Raw genomic sequence first — 27,464 nt, 5'->3', positions numbered from 1 at the left:
CCCAGGATTAGGCACGCCGGGGCAGGAAGTGCCAGCAAGGGCTTCGCCAATGTCTAAACTTGTGGATTTTAATTGATCTCACCATCTCTCTGTCTGTCGGTCTGTCTGTCTGTCTGTCTGTCTGTCTCTCTCTCTCTCTCTCTCTCTCTCTCTCTCTCTCTCTCTCTCTCTCTCTGCCTATCTTACCCCCACTATTTGCTTTACTTTCCTTAAATCTGTCTTTCTACTCTTCTTCTACATCCTTTTTTCTTCCATCTTTCCCTCAGCCCATATACATGTTCATTTCCCTTGTCAAATCTAAAAATATGGAAGAACTTTTAATTGCGCCGCAACCAACACAACAGATTGGAGCACCTTTAATTATCATTGTAGATAGTTCAATTTGCACCCCCATTGGATGTCAATTAATGTTTATGTGTCAGTCGCTCGTGGGCTTTTCCTCCTCATTTGCATGGGGTTGGGCTCTGTAATTATGTGACGGTAAGGGGCTGTGCAAAGACCCAGAGGGAGAAATGTGTGTTGTCAGCTGTGCGCAGTAGATGGTGCTGGAGGCAGTATTGAGGAGGCTGGGAGTTGGCAATAAGGGGGTTTGAGGGTGACTGACGACCTGGTTCCCCAATGGGGCCAGACCCACTGGACAGAATGTCTGTATCCTCGCCATGGCAACAGTGCTCTGGGAGCTACTGGCTGCATGGCAGCAATGTGTTAGCTTTTTTAAGTTTCTGAAAGTATTGGATGTGTAGGTTTTGAACAGACACAGGGATATGGATATGGTTGCACCAATAAGTCAGTCTTAAAATAAGTTGGTGGTAACTCACCGTTCAAAGTCAAACTAGATTGTTATGCCTGTGACACCAGCGAGACTTAGTCCTCTTGCTAAGACCGGGTGTAAGATTTAAGCCTAGTCGGAGATCAGGGTTAATGATTTAGGGATCTAGCCAAATTCCTGTAGTTTTATTGAGAAAAGCCCCCTCAAAAATGTCTCGTATACAGACTGTACGAAAGCATTTAGGAGAGAGAGAGAGATGGGGCAGCACAACACGCTCAACATTTATTTGAGACACTGTCTGGCATTGACAGCAGCGATACGTAGATAAGTGTTGAAAACAAATACAATGCTAAAACTCATTTTCAGATAATGTCCATAGTTATTATTGCAGTAATTAACAGACATTTAGGCTGTACAACACATGTAATTGGCCACATGCCACAGACGGGGTGTCAGCAATTAATTGTCCCTACCAAGAAAGTGAAGGCTCAATATTTCCGCAACGCATCATTTTGAATCAGAAATAGTTTTAGTGCATATTAGATAAAGCAGCTGTTTCTCGTCATAACGTAAATGGCTATTTCCTGTGTTTTTCCTGGAAAAGAAAAGCGTATGGTATCCAGCTACTATCTTCTTTTTCCCCAATAATGTAAGATGTAGGTCAGTCATGTTACCGTTACAACCCATGTGAGTCAAGCAGTGCAACCAAAGTGCTGAGTGAGTGACAGGTGTATCATAGCAGCAGTCGTTCTTTCATTCTGAAATTCAATTCTCACATGGTCGCGCATCACTACTGTTTAACCGGGCACAGTTAAGACCAGTTGTAAGTGCTGTTGAAAGAGACCAAACGTCTATGCTAAATATTGGTCTTAATAATTAAAAAAAACATTTCAGCAGTTACGACCAGGCTTAGCAAAGACCATTTGGTGCAACTGGCTCCTGAAGACTGTATACATAATTGTATAGGCTATGTTGAAATAATATCATAAGAGATATGCCTTGATTGGTCCCTCAATGCCACAACCCCTGCCACCCCCCCACCACCACCACACACACACACACACACACACACACACACACACACACACACACACACACACACACACACACACACACACACACACACACACACACACACACACACACACACACACACACACACACATCCACAGAACTTTTCTTTCTTCTCTTTCTTGCCTCCCCCTCTTTTTTCCTTTCTGCCAGCAAATCACTTATTTAAACACACTCTTACAGCTTGCACACCCAAGTCACCTCTAGTGCAATCAGTTAGCTTGTATGCCTTCATACACTTGTGGTTCATAAAAGAGCAACCTAGTGTGAAGGTCTTTAAGCACACTAAGTATTTCTTAGATGAAGTGTATATCAGTTTTTTTCTTTCCAGATAATTAAGTACATGGTGCTCAATGGTCTGGTTAAAAATATTGAACGAGATAGAACTGTAATTCTCTCTCTCTCTCTCTCACTCACTCACACACACACACACACACACACACACACACACACACACACACACACACACACACACACACACCACACACACACACACACACACTCACACACACACACACACACACACACACACACACACACACACACACACACACACACACACACACACTCTCACTCTCTCTCTCTCTCTCTCTCTCTCTCTCTCTCTCTCTCTCTCTCTCTCTCTCACACACACACACACACACACACACACACACACACACACACACACAGACTTTTCTACTTCCTGTGTCTGACTTTCTCAGCCTACTGAGCCGTAACCATGGCTACTTAAGAACCCAACTGCTGGTCAGTGCAGTAACCGTTGAAGGTCCGGCAGGAAGATTTTTTTTTTTTTGAACCCACATTCTCTCCGTTCTCCCAGTCACCACCTCCTTGCAGCTCTATCCAGCCTTTCCATTCTTGGAACATTCCACTTAAAGGTGTGTAGTGAGTGTGGTAGGGGCCGGGGGTGGGTGATAGGGATATTGTGGGAGCCATGAGGGTGGGTGGATTTGCCAGACTTGTTTCCACCAGATGCCATTTGACAAGGTGGGGGAGGGGCTGAGAAGTGTGAGGGAGTGAATGAGACCCAGGACAGAGATATGGGGGAGGTGTACGAGTGTTTTAGCAGGATGTTTGCAGCTTGATGTAGGTGTGTGCGTGGTACCAGGGCTGGATTAATGCACAGGCTAGATACGGCTACAGCCTAGGGGCCCCACCTGCCTGGGGGCCCCTGTTTTGACAAAAGTGAAAAAATGCAGGATTGTGAAAGGATGCAATGAGAAACAAATCATGTGTCATGTTTAGTGCAGTTGGTAGACATGTTATCCAGAATTCCTAGCTCGTAATTATGACACTGTGTATGTGAATTTGTCACGGAATTTGCCTTCCAGGGGCCCCACAGCTACCTGTAGCCTAGGGGCCCCAGACCCAGATCTTAATACGGCCCTGCGTAGTACCTGTGGTGGTGATACTGACAGATTTTAGACATTTTTAGCTACCATCCTCCTGACATCCTCTTTAAAATTGCTTGACTTTGTTGCTCCTAAATGTTGGAGGAAGGAAAAGAGTTGTGTGTATGTGTGTGAGAGAGCGGGGCGCTTAGGAGGTGGTAAAACCCCATGGAGGCATGTCAAAGCATGTAGTGCAAGCCAGTGCAATGTGATTTCATTCAGAAGAGCAGCATCCAAGTTAAACACCGGCACATTAGCCAAGAGCGGGATGCTAAATGACAACTGAACTCACTGCATAGAATCATTGTTTCTAAGCATAGCTATCTTCTCTTCTCTATGCTTATCATAGCTTTTGGGAACGTCTGACATGGAGGGGTTCTTTTAGCTTCAGTAGAGTGTGCACATGCACAATATTGCTGCAACTTGTATGAAGTCTGAACCATCTCAGGCTCCATTGCTGTCAGTGTTTCAGCGAGACATAGCAGAGTTGTTACAAATAACGGAGGTGTACCCCACTGTAGCGAAGGGGAGTAGAGTTGCACAGCTGGGACTCGAACCCAGACCTTCTGGGGTAGTAAACCGGGGCTCTGACCGCTACACCAAAGAGCCAGGCTCGTTGGCATGTTAGTCAGAACACACCCACAACCCTAGTGATGGTCACTCCATCACACCCACGACTTAGTCACTCATACTGCACTGACTACACACGCTCTCTCTCTCTCTCTCTCTCTCTCTCTCTCTCTCTCTCTCTCTCTCTCTCTCTCTCTCTCTCTCTCTCTCCTCTCTCTCTCTCTCTCTCTCTCTCTCTCTCTCTCTCTCTCTCTCTCTCTCTCTCACACACACAGACACACACACACACACAGACACACACACTTTTGACCCCCACCCTTCCAAACACACCGTTCCCTGTGTCTGACTAATTGGTGTATTCTGCCGTTTGCAAGATTTGTTTTCATTATTGATGTTCCATCTTGCCTTGTGCCTAACGTAATTACTGCTCAGAAGTCTCTGTTTACATAACTGCAACCCCAGCTTCAGGTCCCTTACTGTCTGCATTCATCTAACAAGAAAACAGTAGACAAGTCCTCCACCACCACCCCACCCACCCCACCTCCCCTCCCTACCCTTCCCTGTGCCTACAGCTTCCCTGCATCATAAACTGTCCAGATACTGTACACATGCGCAGTCGGAATGAAAGGGAGAACAGTTTGAACTTCCAACCACTCCCTTGGGAGTGACGAAGATAGATACAAAGAGGGGGAAATAGATTTGGAAAGGGGGAGAGAGGAGAGAACAGAGAGAGAGAGAGAGAGACAGAGATACACAGAGAGAGAGACATGCTTCTGCCAGAGGAGTCTTGAGTCCTACCTTTTAATTAATTCTATTCAGGCGAATAGTTTGGGTAGTTTTGGACAGCTTCGAAAAGAAGGCAAAAAAGGCACATTATGGGCTTAATCGCAGTCGCCACACAATGGTATTTGACTGGCTGTCTGGAGCGTGCAGGCCAAAGACCCAAGCAGATGGCTTGGAAATGGCTTTCTGGTATTTGGGTTTTATTTTCTTTCAGACTTACGATCTGTGCTTTAAAAGTGAAGCTGTTCGCATCTCTGCTGGCTTGTTCCTCATTTTCAGTCATTGAAAAAAAGACATTGCTTCCTCGATATTTGCAGTTTATTAAATACGACGCCAAAAGCTCATGGTTTGGGTTGTCATGAAAGCTACAGCAGGCACCTCTGCTGTGCGTTGCCGTTTGCTGGATTAAATGTGCTGCAACTATCCTAGGCTGTAGGTGAAATGAATGAAGTCTAAGCTGGGCAACAGCAGTGATCTGCAACACTTTGAGCTAATGAAGACATTACTGGACTGCCTGGAGTAGCTTTGGTGATGAACTGTATCATATGACTTTTCTTAGGCCTCTCTTTTGTCTTTGTCTCTCTCAGTCTCTGTCTCTGTCTCTGTCTCTCTGTCTCTCTCTCTCTCTCTCTCTCTCTCTCTCTCTCTCTCTCTCTCTCTCTCTCTCTCTCTCTCTCTCTCTCTCTCTCTCTCTCTCTCTCTCTCTCTCTCTCTCTCCCTCTCTCTCCACTCTTGTGATGACGGGGAAAGAAAAGTGTGGCATTCATTTCGTAATGAGCCATATTAAATGCCAGATCATAGAGCCACAAGCTGAGAGAAGAGAGTGATGATTCATCTCAAAGTAAGACAAGCTTAGTCATGGCTTGTTCTGTTGTGCATGTGTTGTTCACGTAGGCTTTCAGTCCTAGATCTTAACTTGACATATAAATGCAGAGGGAACTGGTTCAGTTTTGGCATCAAAAGACAAAATCCCTTTTAAAACAGCTACAGTACAATAAAGCAAAGGGAGGTTGTTGGAAAGAACTATGCATGAGCTACCTCATGTCGCTGATTAAGTCTTGGCCCATGAAATAAACAAGTGTCTTCAGTCTTAGGCCTTTAGTCTTACAACACTCACTGGATGCAGCTTTTTGCCCAGATGTGAGCCATTACCACCCGCGTCCCCACAGACTATGCATTGTTTGGCGTGCCAGGTTTAATTAAACAAGTTGGTGACATTTCTGGATTGCATTTATGCCTACTTTGAACCTGGAAGAATTAATCTTTCTTTCTTTCTTTCTTTCTTTCTTTCTTTCTTTCTTTCTTTCTTTCTTTCTTTCTTTCTTTCTTTCTTTCTTTCTTTCTTTTTCTCTTGCCTTCATTCTTTCTCTCTTGCCCTCTTTATTGCCCTGTGTATTGCTTTCATACTTGGTTTTTTTTTTTTTTTTGACTTGTTTTTACCGTCTGTTTGTCTTTGTTGCTTTTTACCTATAGAATATATCTAATGGGGACACCTTTTTCCCTTACACAGGTCACCGTGTCTGACCAAGGTATTCCAGCAAAATCTACAACGGTGCGTGTGGTCGTCCAGGTGTTGGATGAGAATGACAACAGGCCTCAGTTTTTGGAGAAGATCTACAAGATCAAGCTACCTGAGAGGGATAAGCCAGAGAAGGAGAGGGCCCTAAGGAGAGACCCTGTCTATCGCGTCATCGCATCTGACCGGGATGACGGACCCAATGCAGAGATATCCTACAGCATTGAGGAAGGGGATGAGCACGGGAAGTTCTTCATCGAGCCCAAGACGGGCCTCGTGTCCTCCAAGAAGTTTTCCTCTGCAGGAGAATACGACATTCTTACGGTAATCTTGATTTTTATAATGTTGTACGCACACATGAAAATGAAGGGGAAAAAAAGAAAAACCCCTGACACACATCAATTTAGAATTATGTTTTTTAGGACACAATGTTAGCTAAAAATGTTGAGCCGTGAGGTTCAGGGAGGTTTCTGTAAATAGATGGGAGAATGTCGATGCAAAGGTATGTGGCCGAAGGGTCTGCTCCTGTGCTGAGCCGTGAAGGCATTCGTACTCAACCTCTCGGGCAGTCCTTGCATGACATCTGCTGCCTATCCTTCCCTGTGGGGGGCAGCAACAGGAACAGGTGTGGTGGGGGATGCCTCAGTGCTTCCCAGTTGCTGGCCTGAACACTGACGATGTTTGTGTCTGTTTACCCCTGCCTTCCCCTTTTCCTACACCCCCTGACACTCGTAGATCAAAGCTGTGGACAATGGCCGTCCCCAGAAGTCCTCCACCTGCCGCCTTCACATTGAGTGGATCCCCAAGCCAGAGCCGTCAGCCACCCCGCTGGCTTTCGAAGATAACCCCTTTGTCTTCTCCATCATGGAGAGTGACCCTGTCGCTCACATGGTCGGGGTCATCGCCATGGAGAATCCAGAGACCACTGTCTGGTTTGAGATAACAGGTAACAGCTGAAAGGACAGGTATCAAATATGCATAGTAGCTCGCTCTTTAGTATGCTGACATGGGGTGTGAACAATTTGTATAATAGTCACTTGTGTGTGCAAGTGACATGATGCCTTTATGGCAATTTTGATGTTGTTGTTGATGTTTCGTGCTGAATTCAGTAATGCAGACTTAAATCAGCCCACTGCTAGCATGGTGTGGACTTTTTTTCCATGTGCATTTTCTGAGTGAATAACTATTTCTCAAATATGATAATTGCCACTATTCATAACACTTTCTCTGAAACTACTTTGACTGACAGTTCTTTTTTTTCTCTCTTTTCTTCTGCCTCTCTGCTTGTCTTTTGCTCCCTGTGGGAATGTTTTAATTGCTTTGGATTTGCAAGGGGACATAGAGGCTAAAGAAGTGTTTTACATCGTTCAGATGGCTTGTGACCTGAACTGTACAGCAGAAGGTATCTGCTGGGATCTCCTAAATGAAAACCCTCATTAAGAGAGATCTGTGACCCCGTGATACTTGTGGTGCTTACCCATCCTTGTAAAGTTGTGTGACTCTCCCTGCACTCCCTCACATGTTACCTCATTCAGGGACATCGGACTGCTTTTTTCCCCATATGAATGTTTTGATTTTCTTGGTGTAATGATGTTCTGTAAGTTTTATGTTCTATATTGTGGTGTCATTTTGTGAATGGCCTGAACAATGCATGTAGAGCATCTCATGCACATTTTGATTATTGTTACTTGTGTTCGAGCTCGGGTGGAGATGATTGTGAGTCATAACAGCTTCTATCACCTCCTGCATACTTCACCATTTGGTCATTTGTTTTGTATTTATTTTCCCCCTTCCTCCATTTATCCCTCAAGAGCAGATGCTAGCCTGTTTCCCTCCGTCATCCTCGTTTCCACCGCCGTGTTGTAAAGAACAGGTGATGATGATGATGAGAAACTAATTTCCTGTCCATTTTTGTTGTCCCTGGCTTGCTGTGAAAAAAGGTGGGAACTACGACAGCCGATTCGATGTGGGCAAGGCGAGCGGGACCATCATTGTGGCCAGACCCCTCGACGCCGAGCAGAAATCAAATTACAACCTGACTGTGGAGGCAACAGATGGAAACACATCCATCAGCACCCAGGTAATTGAAAGGCTAATGAAATGTTTATGGAAAAAAAGAGGAGAGGACAGGGGAAGTGATCGCTGATCCGGTCTTTCTTTTCAGTCGGTTTTGTTGATTTGTGATGATGTGTTTGAGCAGCATTTTGAGTGGTGACAAAGCAGGAAGCATATGGACTATGACGTGTGTGGTACGCAAGTAGCATTGATACTGTTGCATTGGTAAACCAGCTCAGTGCCACCGTTAACTTTCAAATGGAGGATGATTTTGTGGCTTCAAACTATTTGCGTTTAAATCAACTGGCCCGCATATCAGGTCAACAGACACGGAAAAAAAAGGATCATAGACAAAGAAAAGAAGGAAGGCATTTCTTTTCACTTTCCCTGTCATGGGTCGGAAATTCCGTGCATATTACTGAGGGCTGTGCTGGGCCGTTATTAGATTACTGCACTAGCTGGTCTGGTCATCTGCCTCTCAGGCAGGCCTCAAATGGGCTGCACAGCACCACGTGTGTTAGCAGACATTCCAAGGGTCTCGGGCCTGGTCCAGACGCATGCATTCCATCTTGGCACACTGTGACACTTCTGGAATCTTCCATTGTCTCACCAATGGAAGAGGCCAGAGAGGATTTGAATTGTCTGCCTGAAGTCTCTGGAAGCACAAATTCCTCCAATGTCTGTTCTGGAGTTGGTGCATTGCTCTAGCCAGGTGGTGCACCATGGGGAGAGATTTATCTTAACCATTGAATACAAAAATGTCTTTTTAGATGAACATGACATAACATGATCATACTCAGGCTGATGGTACAGCCTGTTAAGGATCAGTAGTCCTTTATTACCCTTCCAGAGTTTTAGCAATATAAAAAAGTTACTTGACACACAGAAAAGTTTGTGGCAGTTACTTTTTGCAGGGCAGTCAATTCTTACTCTGTTTTAGAATGGAGGGAGTTGGGGTGGGCTAGCTTTCACGGCGGCCTTCGGAAAAGTTAATCAGAAGCTGGAGGGGAAGCTCAAGGCCGTTGTTGGAGGTTTTTGTTGTGAATGTTGTGAAGGTAGCCCTTTCAGAACGGGTGCTGGGGTGCCGAACCCCAGCAGAGAGTTTTCAACTCGGATGGAAAGAGACACTACCATCACCACCCCATTGCCCTATCACCCTAATCACCCCCCGCGCACCTTAAACTGACTTGTGAAGTTAGAAGTGGAGTGACAGAGTACTTATTGTAGCATGGAGGTTTTGACGGTATAGTAACCCCTCCCCTCGCCTCTGTCCCTCTCCACTACTAGCCTTCCCAGGGTCCTCCCCCCCCCCCTCTGCCGACTTGGCACAGACGCGAATAAACCACTTCTGATCAACAGACTCCGCTAGCGGACACAATGACATCAGACACAGTGGCCCGCTGACTACACAGGCCTCTAAACTGAAATGCAGTAGAGAGAAGAATGGGTTCTGAATGATGATTCTGTATTTCTACATATTTTTTGTCTCTTTATTTCTACTTCAATTGATGGGGAAGAAGGGGGTCCATGAAACACAAAAGGGTGACATAACACAATTAGTCACAGTGCCGCCGCAGTTCAAAGACGCACCCCTCTTTCCCTTGTCCAAGCTCGTTACTGTGAGTGGCATTGTGAGGCCCCAGAACTATCACAGTCAATCAGTTACAGTTGGTAGGCACACACACTCAAAGGGTGCATAACACTTACTCCATATTCCATGTTTGATGTTGAAAGGAGTAGTGTGTGTGTGTGTGTGTGTGTGTGTGTGTGTGTGTGTGTGTGTGTGTGTGTGTGTGTGTGTGTGTGTGTGTGTGTGTGTGTGTGTGTGTGTGTGTGTGTGTGTGTGTGTGTTTGTGTGTGTGTTTGTGTCTGCCTGCCTGCTGATTTTGTCACACGTTTTCCCCAGATGTGTTTATGTGTTTCATATCAGAGTGTGGATGTATCGGTTTGCATGTGTGAAACGCTGATCCTCTCGCACTCTCACGTCCAACCTATGCACACGCTTGTGACACATTCTCCATGCTGCGGCAGGAATTCATATGCTATACTCTAGGGCTGTAACGATATTGTATCGAACCGAGAAATCGAGCTGCGCAGAGTGACAATACTGTATCGCGGTGCAAAAAGGATATTATGGTGATACGCCCTTCCAAAGTTGTTATTGCACTTCATTTCAGAAATGTTGTGTTTATAATTCTATTTTCTAATATTGGCAAATGTGAGAAAGCTGATAAATTCGTTTTAAAAAAAAGCATTAAAAGACGTTGGGTGTATAGAACCACAGGTTAAATATTGTGACAGGAACCGAATCGTGAGTTGAGTGTATCGTTACAGCCCTACTATACTCCCTTCCTTCCCGTTCCACCCAGCTCTGCCACGTTACCCACCCTCAGCAGGTGACTGAATGGGGCCATGGAAAACCCTGCCTTGCCTTGTCTTCCACCTCATGCTCCTCTCTGGCCCGTGGTGAAACCTTGACAGCCCACGTCACTTCTCTCCCAATTAACGAGTGAGAAGATGTAGGGTTGCTCTCCCATCAACACTTTCAAATAGCTTGCAAACAGGCAGGTGCGTTTGCGACGGGCACGAACTAGGTCAAATAGACAAATTGGGCAAATATTTGCCCTCTTCACTTCTTCTGCTTGACTACAGGCACAGTTTTCATCGTCTGGTTTTATTAAACAGCTGGAGTGGGTTTGCCTCCCCCCCACCCCACCCCTGCCCCCTTCTTCCGGCACATGCAGTGACATTGTGGTTCTTGATTCTTGCCCTTAATGGTTGTTTGATCATAAAGATATTGTTCTCTCTCTCTTTGAGGTGTCACTAAAACAATGATCATGCCTTCAGTTAAATCTGAATTCAGTAGTCAAAATCTCAAAGCCTGCTGGATCTCCACTGTCTTTGAAATACTGTGGAAATGAGTTTGTTTTTGCCATCTTGTGTGCCTTCAATTGAGTTTTTCTTCCGTTTGTTGCCAAATTTAACAAAAGGAATTCCTTATTTGTTAGTTTGGAGTAGAAAAGTGGTGGAGATGAGTGTACTAGGGGGACTGGTGGTGTGTTTTATCCCCATATTCTTCGACAAAAACACTGTAGTGTCAAATCTGTTAGAATTTTCGACAACGAATGGAGTTTAGGACGGCTCAAAATAACACGTTTATCGCTACTCCGTCCTCATGGCGACATTCCACCTCTCCCCCACTGTGATTCCTTTCGGTCGTCTCCTGAAATGGGAGTCACGTGCTAGTCTAGCCCACCGTGCTAACCTGCAGCCCGACTGCTATCTGACTCCATGCCTGCATGCCTGCCCTATTTCTTCTCTGTGTTATTTGGTCTTCCTTTCCCCTGCATGGAATGTGGGTTTGTTATATATTTTTGAAACTTTTTTTTTTGGTCCCTTTCTTTCCATCCCCTCAGAGCACCACATTTCAGACTGGCATAGAAGGATTATGATTATTGTGGCTTGAAAGAAAGAAAGAAAAGAAATCAGGACGTCTGCTCTAATCCTATTTTGGGAACATGGACAGCATGTTTGTTCTGCGGTGTGCACTGTGTGTTCTTGTGTGTATGGTGTGGCACCAACGTCTGTGTGTAAGTGCCAGGCCTATGTGTGGTACATTTGTGTGTGTGTGTGTGTGTGTGTGTGTGTGTGTGTGCGCCAGACCATGTAGCCTCTCTGACCTGCCACCTGGCAATAAGCAGTGGTGCCTGTGCAACAGCGCTGTCTTGTCTGCACACTCACATGTCCTCTACCAGGCACTGTGACGTTGGTGCTTTCTCTCTCTCTCTCACCCTTCCTGCCATGTTTTCTTCTCTGTGTGATCGGCTGATGGATGTGGTGCAGTTCTAAAGGATCTGGCGCCATTTCAACCTTTTTCTCCCTTTGAAAGTATTGCACATGCCCTAAAAGCCATCATTGGCCATACACACGTACTCATTCGGTCATTGTCTGTGTTCGATTGCTTAAGTGGGTGTGCAGATATGCGGTATAGTGAACTGTGTGCGTTTGCATGTTCAGCAAATTGTTGCAGAATATCAGCTATATGGTTTATTTGCTTCAGCCAAGTCACCTGCTGTTGCTGTGTTTGGTGTGTTTTGGGACCTCAGGAAAATCACATTTGTGAGCTCTTTGGAATGGAGTGTGCGTCTGTGTGTGCAGCATGCATGCGTGATTGTGTGTGTGTGCGCATGTGTATATGTGTGTGTGTGTCCGTGCGTGTGTGCATGTGTGTGGTTTGTTATAAGAAGGGGTATGGCGTCCTTACTCCCGGCTGGTGGGCCCCTGGCTCCAGGAAGGCGCTCTGCTGGGCTCAGCTGATCCCAGCAAACTGCATTCCAACACGGGCATCACACAGGACGCAGTGCTGCCAGGATACCCTGGCACACAGACACACACACACACACACACACAGACACACACACACACACACACACACACAGACACACACACACACACACACACACACACACACACACACACACACACACACACACACACACACACACACACACACACACACACACACACACACACACACACACACACACACACACACACACACACACACACGCACACACACACCTCATCATCTCACTGCAGGAGAACCACAAGCTGGTCCCCTGTGCACAGTCTGTTCTTGTTTGGCTTGCCTTTGTACTGCGAGCCTTATTTTCTCCCTTACTTTCCCACTGAATACTTCTCCCTCTCTTTTAGTTTCAGCCATTGATTTCATTTCTTGAGAGTAAGCTACTGTTTCCACATGTGGCTATGAGGTTTTTCTGTAACCCTTTTTTCACCCACCCTCAATCTATTGATCATCTCTTCTTCTTTTTTTCCATTGTATCTCTATACAATGCAGCAGGTTTTACACTTTAATGTTGCCTCTTGTCTGTCCTTGCTTGATGTGGGATTGTGTGTGTGTGCGTGCGTGTGTGTGTGTGTGTGTGTGTGTGTGTGTGTGTGTGTGTGTGTGTGTGTGTGTGTGCGCGTGCGTGCGTGTGTGCGTGCATGTTTGTTTGTTTGTGCATGTTTGTTTGTGTGTGTGTTACTGGAGCAAGGCAAGCACCATCAACCTTGGTTGCCTTTTGAAACCCCATACAAGTGGCTACAGACACCATCCGCATACACTTTCATGACTGCATCTGTACACACAGAGTGAGACAAGGAGATTGGCTCCTTCTGCCATTTGTCCACCATGGTCAGCATTGTGGCTGTCACCACCATCAGCTCAATGAATAGCCTTCCCCGATTCAGCTGAATCCCCTATCTTCCGCTGCACAGGCATTTCTGCATTGTGTGGACTCCACTCCCCAGCCATTCACAGCCATCACCAGCCGGCGTCTGCTGAAAAAGAGAGGTGGTGTAAACCTGGGCAGCAGCATAGGAGTGTTGGCTGGGTGGGGTGGGGGTCCCTAGGTGGCTGGAGGGGGTGTGGGGGGGAGGCGATGCTGGGACAGCCTCAGATCGCCTAGTCGAGGCACGGTAACTCCTGGCACGCCATGAAAGAGCTCCAGCTGCCCCTGAGAGACAGGCAGCTGTAGGCTGTAGGCCACGTGCAGGACAGGACAGCGGTGAGGTGAGCTAGCTAGCATCCTCCAGCTGAGGACAGGCCAGGAGCCTTCAGAGAATGCATGAGGCCCAGACCAGACTCAGCTAGCCACTCTCCCCCAAAAGTAAAAGTAAAAGTAGAGTAGAGTAGAGTACTTTTATTAATCCCAAAGGAAATTAAGGTGTCCGTCAAAAGTACTTTTGTGGTGCAATTGCAACACTTGCACATGACATTACATTGCTCTTACACCATTTACTCCATGGTACCTAATGAGATAGATATACTGTGTTGTTACTGAAAAACACTGAAAACCTAACAAAGTTAACTGATCGTAAGACAAGTACATGGGTCTACTGGTTACTCAGATAAGTTACTTGTGTTAGAAGGAAACAGCGGGAGGTTTTTTTTCTACTTTTACTTTTACTTTTGACACCTCTGGTCTCCACCAGCCATGTCCCATGATGGGCTCAGGCAGGGTGACATCTGTGGTGGGTGAGACAATCTACACTCACCACTAGACTGGTCAGCCTTGCTGTCTGTTTGTAGCAGGGTTCTTCCCCCTTTGTGCTGTGCTGTGTGTGTGTGTGTGTGTGTGTGTGTGTGTGTGTGTGTGTGTGTGTGTGTGTGTGTGTGTGTGTGTGTGTGTGTGTGTGTGTGTGTGTGTGTGTGTGTGTGTGTGTGTGTGTGTGTGTGTGTGTTTGTTGTCAGAATTCATTTTAGTCTGTTAAAAGGGTTTTGTCTAAAAGCATAGGCTCCATAACAATGACAAGCGCTGTCCCCCCCCAAATGCTGCTTTGTCTGTGTGGCAGCTCAGCAGCTGGCTCCCAGGGCTTTGTAGATGAGGCTTTTTTTTGTGTGTGTGTGTGTGTGTGTGTGTGTGTGTGTGTGTGTGTGTGTGTGTGTGTGTGTGTGTGTGTGTGTGTGTGTGTGTGTGTGTGTGTGTGTGTGTTTGTGTGTGAGCGAGAGAGAGAGAGAGAGAGAGAGAGAGAGAGAGAGAGAGAGAGAGAGAGAGAGAGAGAGATGATCTATGTTAAACATTGCCCCCTGCTGGCTGGTATTTACCTGCCTAGTGTGAGGTTTATCTTTTGTTCTCAATTTTTCGCCTTGGGGGGTGGGGCAGTGGGGAGGGATGGAATTTGCATCAACATGTTAAGTACAAAGTGGATCTGTTTTGAGGTCCAATACATTTTAAGCCAATTATAGAGCTGTTGTGATCATACAGTTTGTACACTGAGTGTGTACATGCTGTCTTTGTCTTGTTTTCCCTAACTTACTTTTTCTTAAACTAGTTCAGCTGTATTGCTTGTCTAGTGTGTACTGTTCAGTCTAAACTTAAGACGTAAGACATTCTTAAAGCAATTGTATCATGTTTGTTTCTGTTTTTTTTGTGTCACTGAAGGTGTCCTTGAGCATCTGTTCATTCTGTGCTGTACCCATCAGTGCTTAGCCATGTGATGAAGACATTGTAGCATATTGACATTTTCCACTTAAAAATGAAACAGTGAATTAAAAGCTCTTTTGTACAAATTACGCACATATCGTTCTCTCATGTGACGAAGGAAATGTCATTCCGCAGCTATCATAACCTCTAACACACTTACACACAAGCGCTCACACACATGCATGCACACGCACATGTGCACGCACACACGTTTCTAATTGCTATGGGCAAGTAATAGCAAGAAGGACGGTGAGCTCCACACTCCATCGCTTTGGCTCTGAGCTCTTGTTATTTAGCCTTCTTAAAGTCTGCACAAAAGCCAGTCTCTATTTTCATTCATAGGATACACACAGGGTAGGCACAGGCATACAAACACCATTCCAAAGACTTCTGATTCCAAAGAAGATCTGTTTTTTTAAAAAAAAAAGTTTTTATTTCTTCTTTTATTGCTTCTTTTTCTGCAGAGAAAAGAGAATATTATATCCTCAAATAACCTTTCCTTTTCCGTATCCATCCACCCAACAGGTTTTGATCCGAGTGATTGACACCAATAACCACAGGCCCCAGTTCTCGCAGTCCAGATATGAGGTGAGCATACCTGAGGACACAGTACTGGACTCGGAGGTTCTGCAGATCAGCGCCACTGACCTGGATGAGAAGAACAAGCTGACCTATACGCTCCTCAGCAGCACAGACCCCTTCAGCCTCCGCAAGTTCAGACTGGACCCAGGCACTGGGGTGCTGTACACAGCTGAGAGGCTGGACCACGAGACCATGCGGACCCACACACTCACAGTAATGGTGAGCAAGAGTGTTGTTCTCACGTCAGATGAAAATGTGCACTTTCAAACCTGTCTGATTGAGACTCTATGTATAGTGTATCCTAGAAAGACGTTTGCATTATTATTTGAATATGACTAATACTTTGAAATTCCTTGTAACCGATTCCTATCTTCTTTTTTCCATTTTGTCTGTTGTGTTTGATTTATCTAATCAGGTTAGAGATCAAGACATCCCAGTGATGCGCAACATGGTGCGAGTCATTGTCAATGTGGAAGACACCAATGACAATGCCCCGTGGTTCTCGGGCACACCGTATGTGGGTCGTGTTTTTGAATCTGCGACCATTGGTTCTGCAGTTTTCCAGATAACCGCCTTGGATAAGGACAAGGGCCAGAATGCAGAGCTCACATATAGCATCGAATCAGGTGACTAGAATCAAACTATTCATATGCCATTGATCAGTGTTGCATTATTCTCATGCCAGGCTTCGAGGAAATGCCACATGTAGGCACTCAGAACATCACGATCAGGGGTCAAGCTGGCTAGTGAGCAGTGTTGACTGTGGGATCTGAATGCGAGTGACCTCACCCCACTGGACTTCTAGTCATGAATGGAATATTTCAGAAACAGATTCAGAGTATAATGTGTGTAATGTGTAGGCAGAGGAGAGACACAGAGAGAGGCCAGCTGTGATGTAGGAGGTTGGGAGATGCCTCCTCTCATTTTCCCAGCATTGTTATTGTGGATAAATGCATTGAGTTTAGAGAGCGCACATCAGCCATAAATGTCACACAGTGTACGCATTACAGAAATGGTTTGAATTTCTGAAGCTAATTGCAACATCTCTAACTGGGCATCAGTGTGTATAAAAACAAAAGAGAAGTCAGTGGGTAACTAATTTGGTAAGTTAGAAGTAAAATAAAGGCGGAATTTCCGCACACTTGCTCACGTTTTTTCTTTTTGTTTTATTTTACCAAGTGAATGTTTCCAAGCTGTGTGCTCCTCAGCTCGAAAACTTTCACTTGGTAAAATAAAACAAAAAGAAAAACAGGAGCAAGTATGCAGAAATTCCACCTTTATTTTCATAGTGTCTCACCTTTTGTCCTGTACCTGCATCTTGGATGTGTGCACCACTACCTTAGTTGTAAGTTAGAAAGCAGTAACACACCTTAATCACTTTTGTGTGCAGAGTCAGCATTATCATTCCATCTTTGCTAATATAAATTTGTGAACCATGACTTTGATAGTGATTGAATTATGTTAATGAGAGCCTTGAGATTATAGTCAGGTCCTTCCAGTGAATTTTAATTACATACAGTAACACACATCTATTGTGTTTTTGTCTGACTAGACATAAAACTATAATACCGGTACTAATTAAAGTTCATTTTTGTCTTTTGATTTGCAGGAAATGTTGCTAATTCATTCGCCATCGATTCTGTCTTGGGGACCATAACTGTGGCAAAGGAGCTGGATCGAAACAGCCAGAGCCAATTCCAGCTTCTGGTGAAAGCCTCCGACAAGGGAACACCATCTCTGAGTGCCACAACAAGTGTTGACATCACTGTGACAGTGTCGGACAATGCCAGACCAAGGTTTACAGAGAAGGAGTACTCAGCAGAAGTCAGTGAATTGGCCCAGCCAGGAACCTTTGTGCATTTGGTGTCGGCCAGCAGTCAGTCATCAGTTTTCTACCAGATCAAAGACGGAAATATGAATGGAGCTTTTGACATCAACCCCAATTCTGGAGTCGTGATAATCAAAATGCCACTGGATTATGAAACCATACCCTCCTACAAGCTCACCATCCAGGGGACAAACATGGCCGGACAGGCAAGCAATACCACACTTCTTGTCCATCTCAAGGATGAGAATGACAACGCACCTGTTTTCATTCAGGATGAGTTCATTGGGACAGTTAGTGAGTCTGCACCAGTCAATAGCGTGATCCTGACCCGAGATAACACTCCATTAGTCATCCGAGCTTTAGATGCAGACCAGGATGCCAGCTCCCGCCTAGTTTATCAGATAGTGGAACCATTTGCTCATAATTACTTTGCTATTGACTCAAGCACAGGAGCAATAAGAACCACCACTGAGTTGGACTATGAGCAGAGAAATACCTTCCACTTTACTGTACAGGTTCATGATATGGGTTTGCCCAGACATTTTGCTGAAAAGGCTGCAAATGTGACTATTGAGGTAATTGATGTGAACGACTGCTCGCCAAAGTTTACTCAGGACCTGTATGAGACCACTGTGTTAGTGCCAACTTATAAAGGGGTTAAGGTGGCTGTGGTCACTGCCACAGATGATGATTCAGGACCAAATGCTAGACTAATCTATTCTATCACAGAGGGCAACATTGGAGACAAGTTCAAAATGGACCCTGTATCTGGAACTATCTTCATACAGAATGTCACACAGCTGAGAAGCAGGTACGAGCTTAGAGTGAGAGTATCTGATGGTAGATTTACCAACACCGTGCCAGTTAAGATCAATGTTAAAGAGAACAAAGATAGCACTCTGAAACTCAAGCAGACATCTTACAAGACCTCAGTGCAAGAGAACTCTTTAGAAAAGAAGACACTGGCTGTCATTACAGCTGTTGGAAATCAGGTCAATGAACCTCTCTTCTTCACTATACTCAACCCTGATAAGAGGATTGAAATCAGCCGCACATCTGGTGCTCTATCAACCACAGGTGTACCTTTTGACAGAGAGGAGCAGGATACCCATGATGTTGTTGTTGAGGTGACCAGGGAAGACTTAGAAGATGTGGCTCACGTTCTGGTGACAATAAGTGTGGAGGATGTTAATGATAATGCACCAATGTTTGTCAACCTACCATATCATGCTCTTGTTCAGATGGATGCTGAAGTCGACCAGGTCATTCGACAAGTCACAGCCGTAGACGCTGACATTGGTAGCAATGCTGAGACCTTTTATGAATTACAGGAACAGAATGACTACATTCAGATTAGCCCGACTGGGGAAATCTCTGTGAGAAAACAGTTTGAGAAAGAACACCTGAACACTGAATTCATAATAACTGTGCTGGCCAAAGATGAGGGTGAGCCCTCCCTTACTTCGTCTGTCGAAGTGCCAATAACAGTAGTGAACCAGGCCATTCCACTCTTTGAAAAGCCCTTCTACAGCCTGGAAATTCCCGAGAATATACAACTTCATACTCCAGTTGTGCATGTTCAGGCTAATGAATCAGAAGGCCCTCGCATTGTATACACAATCTCTGAAGGAGATCCCCTCAATCAGTTCTCCATCAATTTCAACACTGGTGTCATTCAGGTGACTGAACTACTTGACTTTGAAACACACCCTGCTTACAAGCTGAGTGTGACTGCTACAGACTCTCTCACTGGTGCCCAGTCCAGTGTGTTTGTTGATATTATTCTTGAAGATGTCAATGACAATGCCCCAGTGTTCCAAGAAAAGAACTATGAAACTAGTCTGTCAGAAGCCTCAGTAATCGGAACATCAGTCATGCAGGTGTCTGCCACAGATGCAGATACAGGGAACAATAAAGTTATATTTTATCAGATTGTAGAAGACAAGAAAAAGAGTTCAGATTACTTCACCATTGACCGCGACAGTGGGGTCATTTCAACTACCCGGACTCTTGATCATGAAGAAATGGCCCAGCATAAGTTGACCATCAGAGCTGTGGACGGAGGAGTTCCTGCTCTTTCCAGCGAGGTTGTAGTGACAATTCATGTAACAGACCTGAATGACAATGCTCCAATTTTCTCTCAAAGAGTTTACCAAGCCAGTGTGAGTGAACTAGCTCCTCGAGAACATTTTGTCACCCAAGTGCAGGCCTCTGATGCTGACAGCTCAGACACAGGAAAGTTAGAGTTTTCCATTATTTCTGGTAATGAAGCACAAAACTTTGCCCTGGACAAAACCACTGGTGTAATCATTATTTCTAACCACAGGAAACCACACATGGAACCTGTGTACAACCTGAATGTGTCAGTGTCTGATGGTGTTTTTCGGAGCTGGGCCCTTGTTAAGGTGACAATTATTGGAGCCAATTTCCATAACCCAACCTTCCCACAAGTTGATTATGTTGTTGAACTGCTTGAGAATACACCAGCTGGCACCCTTGTCACAGAGGTCGAGGCAAGTGATGATGATTCAGGAACATATGGACAGCTGACCTATCACATCCTGAATGACTTTGCTAGAGACAAGTTTTCTGTGAGTGACAAAGGGCAGATTTTTACTTTGGACAGTTTGGACCGTGAGAATCCTCTTGAGAGAGTCATCCCAATATCTCTGATGGCCAAAGATGGAGGTGGAAAGGTGGGCTTCTGCACCATTAATGTGATCCTCACAGATGTCAATGACAACACTCCACAGTTCAGAGCTGCAGAGTATAGAGTGAATGTGGCCTCAAACGTCTCAAGAGGAACCACAGTGATAAAAACTATGGCATCCGACACAGATGAAGGTAGTAATGCTGACATTACCTATGCCATAGAGGCAGATTCAGAGAATGTGCAGGAAAACTTTGAAATGCATCCACTCACTGGTGTCATTGTAACTAAAGAAAGTCTCATTGGATTGGAGAATGACCTTTTCACATTTTATGTGAGGGCAAAGGATGCAGGAAACCCTTCAAAACAATCTGTCGTCCCTGTCTATGTCCGAATTCTAGCTCCAGAAGTGCCAGTTCCAAAGTTTGTTGAGCCTCACTACAGATTCGCCATAGATGAGGACCTGCCAATTGGTTCAGAAATTGATGTCATTCAGGCAGAAAGCGAACAGGCTGTCATCTATAACCTAGTGAAAGGGAACACTGTTGAAAGTAATCTGGATGAGATCTTTACAATCGACAGAGATAGCGGGTCACTGAAATTGGACAAAAGCTTGGATCATGAAACCACCAAATGGTACCAGCTCACACTGCAAGCTCAGAGTAGCAATGGAGTTGCAGAGGTTGTGGCCTCAGTGGACATAAACATCCAGGTGAAGGACGTCAATGACAACCAGCCCCTGTTTGAGGCAAATCCCTATGAAGCCGTTGTGGTTGAGAACCTCCCTAGTGGCACGTCTGTGATCCAAGTGAAAGCCACTGACCTCGATTCCGGCAGTAATGGCCAGGTAGTTTACAGCCTGGACCCAACCCAGGAGTCAGAGGACATCACCGAATTGTTTGCTGTCAACAGTGAGACAGGATGGGTGACGACACTGACAGAACTGGATCGGGAGCGGAAGAGCAAGTACAACGTGGCTATCCTAGCTACCGACCGGGGAGACAAAGTGCAGCTTGTGGCCAGAACCAATGTGGAGGTGATGGTGGCCGATGTGAATGACAACCCACCACGGTTCACCGCCGAAATCTACAAGGGCACCGTGAGTGAAGATGATCCACCACCCAGCGGGGTAATTGCTATCCTCAGCACTACGGACGCTGATGCAGAGGCCATCAACAAACAAGTCAACTACTTCATTACAGGTATGAATGCTCTGATGAATATGAATGCTTAAGACACTGGGTATAATGCTTTCGAATGATTTCAGGAGAAATGAGGTGTAAACAATATTTTAATAATGCTTTTATTTGGGGCATTCAAGGTAATTGCACAGATAATGGAAGAATATTTCTTCTTTTTCAGCAAACAGATATTTCATTTTTAATGGCTATTCAGCAAAGATTCCAGCAAAACCTTTGTTCTTTTTTGATAAAAGGGCGTGCAAGGGCTACATAATTATCTCAGGAGGACTTTTTAAACTGACTGGGGAAAATTATCCTCCTCTAGTGTTAATTACCTTGTGGGAATAAGTTTGGCAAGTTTATTGTAAATATTTGACAAATTAATTATTGCATTTTGCTATGGTACAGGCTTATAATGCAGGAAATGACAAACCAAATATCCATTATGTCCTGAGAAGCCACATGCTATCGCTAAGAAATGTAAATCTAATTCTTAATTATATAGCTGCATATATTTCATGGATGTAAACTCAAGCATACATGGATGTGAAGTATTTCTCGTGCATCCTGTTTTTAATCATGTCCTGTAATGTGTAATAAGTAATGCTGGGTATTTCTAGTTACCACAATATGCCTACTGTTGTTCCAAACCATGCGATCTCAGCTCTATTATATTCTGTTATATTCTTGTTCTTCTAAGCACACAGACACATGCACGCGCGCACACACACACACACACACACACACACACACACACACACACACACACACATACACACACAAATATGGGTGCACATATACACATACAGTAACAAATTGATAATCTAAGGGAAGCGGTGCTCCCTTTTTGCCACCTTCATTAATCTGACTGTCGCTCCCCTCGATGATGTTGCTGCAGGAGGGGATCCCCTGGGACAGTTTGCCATCGAGCATATCCAGAACGAGTGGAAGGTCTCTGTCAGGAAAGCACTGGATCGTGAGGAGAGAGACAATTACCTACTAAACATCACTGCCACTGATGGTACCTTTGTGGCCAAGGCTATAGTAGAGGTCAAGGTGCTGGATGCCAATGACAATAGCCCAGTGTGTGAGAAGGTATGTTGTCACCAGCTGTATTTTCAGATAGAAAAATACTTCATTTCACTTTTATTCGTTGTGTTAGTTTGCGTATTTTAAGGTGTTATGATTGAAGTTTGAATTATGTCTGCACTGTACATTAGACCTATACAATGTGTTTTTTCCAATTATCCCTCATTACTCTTACCTCCTGCACACTATAAAATGACCTCTCTCCATCTCCCCTTCTCTTGATTCCATCAGCAATTCTCTATTTTTAAACATTCTAGTCTCCTCTGTGCTCACAGCATGATTTCCTTTTCCATCACGTCTTTCTCTTCTTGTTGACTTCTAATGGTATTTTGTTGTCTTTCCAGTCCCGCTACACGGAGTCTGTGCCAGAGGATGCATCTCCAGGCAGGCTTATTCTGCAGGTGTCTGCCACGGATGCAGACATCCGCTCCAACGCCCAGATCGTCTATGAGCTGCTGGGACCTGGAGCGCAGCACTTCGCTATTGATCCAGACACAGGTACGGTACTCTCAAGCAGTCATTTGCCATAAATGGAAATGCAGGGAAGCATGTATTTCATTGGTACATAAACATGGGGAAAATGCAGTGGGGTGATTTTTCACACATTTAGCGGTGTACAATATATCAGCCACTGATGACATTTTTAAAACTAAGCACTTTAAGTCAGTGCCACAAGCAACAGCATGCCGGTGCTGTTAAATGTAGAACATGAAGGTTAAATTTCATTTCTTTTTTAAAAAATTGAGCTTTTAACCTTTTGTTGGTGGTGTTGTGCGAAGTTGAGCTTTTGGAGCCCAAACTAGACCCCGGGTCCCTGTGGGGAGGTCAGCCCAGTAGAGGTTATTCTCAGCCTCCACTCCGTCATTGTCACATTATGGAGTCAGGCAGTCGGCCATCTTCCCCATGGGGCAATGGATGTCCGCAGTGGCCTTCAGTTCTTGTGATGTGTATTCAAAGTATGGTGTTATCCTATGCGAGGGTCTGTGACTCGTTTTTTTTCTGGAATTAACTGACTTTTTTGAGTGACTTTGACTAAAGGACGTAGGCAGTCATTGATATTTATTGTCATGTACGTACATAATTGCGTGGTAAATTAGCTGGTAAGTCATCAATGTTCTCATGGTCACATTTCACTCGTGCACACACACACACACACGCACGCACGCACACACACACACACGTTTCCCCATGTATACAGTATTTAGTTCTTATTCTGGCTGCATGTTGGCTGGCCTCTCTGAGCACACCGTACAGTGCATGTGTGTAATCCTGAGGGATTCCTGCAGCCCTGCACCAAATACAGAGTCTGATTGAATTCTAATCCACACTGAGCACAGGTGTGCTTCTTGCGCTTGTGCACGTGCGTATGTGTGCGTGCATGTGCGTGCGTGCTTGCGTGTGTGACCACAAGGGCCAGCTACTGTGTCTGCTGTAGTGCAAAATGTATTTGGTCCAAAGCCCTGTCATTATTTCCTTTTTAAGTTGCCTTCAATCGATTCACCCCACTGAGAGGCGTCAACCTCAACATCTTAAGATACGCAATTTTCTCTCACTGACAGCACAGCACCTATCCCCTCCACCTCCCTCCACTAACTCAAACATTCCCCCATGAAGAAGTCCGGATCTATATCCCAATTGCTTGACCCATATTATCTGAATAGACAGCTCGGAAAATAGAATCCACGGGTGTAACTAGATCAGTTCTGAGAACAACATTAAGATAGCTGCCAAACAGAAGCCATTTGCTGGTACGCATTAATAGAGGTGAGCAATCGCAAGCTCTGTGGGGAAAGGGAAAACCAGTGTGGTTGGCTCGAATCAAATCTACGATGTTGCCAGGTGAATTAATGTGGTTTGTTGTGGAACGCTATTAATGTAATTTATTTACTGTGATCTTGAGTAAAAAGAGCCAAAATAGTGAGGGTTTCCTCTCTCATAGAGTGGTGTAGGGGGTGTTCTGGATAAAAAAGACATATCAGTAAGATCCATATTACTTAATCTTCTTCAATTTCCATGACACATCCTGTATACTGTATATGTGAACTTCACAAACGTACTAGTATACACAGACAGGGTGGTAAAGTGTCAGCCCCACCCACATGTAGAATTCTGCTGAATTATTCACTTACATTGCGGTCTTTGATGGTGTTCGAAGAAATAGATATTTTTGAAGGCAGCTTCTTTTGACAGGCCTGCTGTGTCTTGGCAGAGAGTGTTATGAAACAGTGCAAAAGAATGCATGCTTCCTCAATAACAACCAAAGCATTTTTGAAGAGTGTTTTTTGTCTTCTTTTTGAGCACTGTTTATGCCCAGGTCCTTTAATGATAGATTTAAGGCTTCATTTAAGTGCAAAACATTTAAAGGCGTATGCCACTATTTTGGGGCTTAATACAGTTAAAATCGTTGGCTGGGGTTTATAAAGGTGGTTAAGTGTCTTATTTTTCATGTTAAGCGTTGTCTTGCTTTAAGACAAGTTAAAAGAGGGAATATGTCGCTAAGCTAGTGACAGTCAATGGATCCGTGTAGCATTGTAGCATGGCTCAGTCTTAGTAAGCCATTTCCCAGGAAAATTGGGCTTTTCTGCATTGACTCATGGGATTGTACTTTTCCTCTGTTGACCCATTTCTCTTCCTCCATCGCAGGTGAGCTGAAGACATTGCAGCCCTTGGACAGAGAGGAAGTCGCTGTGCACAGAATGAAAGTGCGAGCCCTGGACGGTGGCGGACGATACTGCGAGGCTGACGTGGAGATAGTCGTTGACGACGTGAACGACAATGCTCCACAGTTCCTGTCCGACCCCTATGCCATCACTGTCTTCGAGAACACAGAAATGCACACGATTGTTGCTCGTCTGCAGGCGACCGATGCTGACACGGGTAAGCAGACTATTGTTGATTAACACAAGCACACACACACAATCTCGCACTTGGCTGCAAACACACATGGACGCACGTGCGACCACGCACACACACACACACACACACACACACACACACACACACACACACACACACACACACACACACACACACACACACACACACACACACACACACACACACACACACACACACACACACTTCACACACAAACAAACATAGCTCGAGTAAAAGAGAAAGTTACAAATTGGGGTTCTTGATGCAAGAAGTTATTGAACCATTGAATTGAATAAAGCGTTGCCCCCTAAAGGCTTACTAATGCAATAATAGGTGGGTGCTGTTTGTGCAGAGGCGCTGTAGTGCCCCGCTGAGATTATGGAAAAGAACACTGTGCAGAAGTTGATTGTTTTGTTACGAAAACATTGACATAGTTTCAGCTGCAACTTTTAAAGGCTCATGTTTCATTATGTAGCAGCAGAAAGTAGTTCAGAAAAGGTTGTACCGCGTATAGAAACTGCAACCAAATATTGCAACGTAAAATCATGAGGTATGATGGTTGTGCTCGTCAAGTAAGTTAGTGTACTATGACGTTGACCTCAGGACCATATCAATCATCGACTTAACTTGTTCAAAGTTTTGCACTTGCTTGTGTGTCTCTACCCCCCCCCTGCTGTGCTCGTTTCTCAGCTCCGCCAGTGCCAACTCCGTGCTGTGTGTCATTTAATCTCGGTGTACATTTTGCCGCAGTACTATGACGACAGAACCATCTGCGACTCATGCAGCACCTGTTGCTGGCGCGGCTCTTATGCTTACACTGAGTTTTTGCCCCTTCATTGGATCTCTGATTCCCCAGAGCAGAGCGATCATTAGTCTGGTAATCACGGCAGACGGATGCAGACGCGCTCTCACACTGCAGCTCGGGGAGACTGCTGACAGTGCAGGACCTGCTGGGGCCTCAAACAAGCACCCTCACTAACACACACACACACACACACACACACACACACACACACACACACACACACACACACACACACACACACACACACACACACACACACACACACACACAAACGCTCACACGCCTGCATACACACACACACACAAACGCTCACACGCCTGCATACACACACACACACACACACACACACACACACACACACACACACACACACACACACGTGTACACCAGCACACAAATTGATACCCTTTTTCTACTGCTCTCTCTATCGGATCTAATCATGTTTTTCCAGACCACAGTCCACACACACACACACAGCCTTCATTTCACTGTGCAGATTGACCTCACTCAAACATCATCAGCTAAGGTCAGGCATGTTTAGGGCACACTGCTGCCTTGTGGAGGCGGTATTGAACACCATGCTTTAATCTTGCCGCGGGAGTAAATGCTGGTCTTTTTAGAGTTTTCAATGAGATGGTGTGAACTAGGTCAGCCAGACTGACAACACGGCGTACGCTCCCCGTTGTGGAGGTGCGCCTTCTGTACCTGTGCTGCCAGAGACAAAGACAATAGGAACAAGGTCAGGCCTGAGCAGCTGCTCTTAAAAGTTGCCTTCAAGTTCGGGTGGAAAGGGTGTGCATATACTGTGTGTGTATGCTCACTGCAATGATCTCACTGTGTGACCTGTACGGAGTTCTGAGAAATCAGAGGAGATAGATTTTGGCTGGCTTTTGTTATCATCAAATGGAATTTGAAGATTGCAATCCACCTACGTATGCTGTCTTACACTGTTATTTTGTTTATGTATGGCTGTAGTAGGTGTCACAGTCATACCTGTCAACTTTCAGCTACCAAAATCCGGGAAAATTCCCATATTTTAAGCCAAAATTCAAGAATTTTTCTAAAGGCCATCCTGACAGTCAATGAGACGACAGAGACGGATCAGACGGTGCGTTCTGCTTTTCACAACAGTCAGAGTGCGAAGACAGTCCTGTCTAAAATCCCCTGTCCAGTGCACGTTTTAAATGAGCACACAGTCTCTCTATCAGTTTCTCCTTCTTGATTTGTCACTAAAGTTGTCTGGGGCTCGTGTAAAACTTCGCGCTGGTGCGGGCTGTGATTAGGTTTATCGCAGCCGCGCACACA

The 27,464-nt window shown here is 45.1% G+C and overlaps 1 protein-coding gene across 5 annotated transcripts in view; it reads left to right on the top strand.

Annotated features, from left to right (window-relative positions):
* The window catches only part of fat1a (FAT atypical cadherin 1a), an 84,590-nt gene that overhangs the window by 35,647 nt on the left and 21,479 nt on the right, over window positions 1-27,464 (top strand). For all 5 annotated transcript variants that reach the window (XM_063219395.1, XM_063219397.1, XM_063219396.1 and 2 more), the window contains exons 5-13: window positions 6,098-6,427; window positions 6,839-7,049; window positions 8,044-8,183; window positions 15,673-15,948; window positions 16,145-16,355; window positions 17,339-21,409; window positions 22,287-22,483; window positions 22,822-22,975; window positions 25,121-25,354. In XM_063219395.1, the coding sequence (XP_063075465.1) occupies window positions 6,098-6,427; window positions 6,839-7,049; window positions 8,044-8,183; window positions 15,673-15,948; window positions 16,145-16,355; window positions 17,339-21,409; window positions 22,287-22,483; window positions 22,822-22,975; window positions 25,121-25,354 (5,824 nt within the window). The remainder of the gene's footprint in view (window positions 1-6,097; window positions 6,428-6,838; window positions 7,050-8,043; window positions 8,184-15,672; window positions 15,949-16,144; window positions 16,356-17,338; window positions 21,410-22,286; window positions 22,484-22,821; window positions 22,976-25,120; window positions 25,355-27,464) is intronic.

The sequence above is a fragment of the Engraulis encrasicolus genome, chromosome 16 (genome assembly GCF_034702125.1).
Source record: "Engraulis encrasicolus isolate BLACKSEA-1 chromosome 16, IST_EnEncr_1.0, whole genome shotgun sequence".
Taxonomy (NCBI): Eukaryota; Metazoa; Chordata; class Actinopteri; order Clupeiformes; family Engraulidae; genus Engraulis; species Engraulis encrasicolus.
This window is presented reverse-complemented; position numbering and strand designations above follow the sequence as displayed.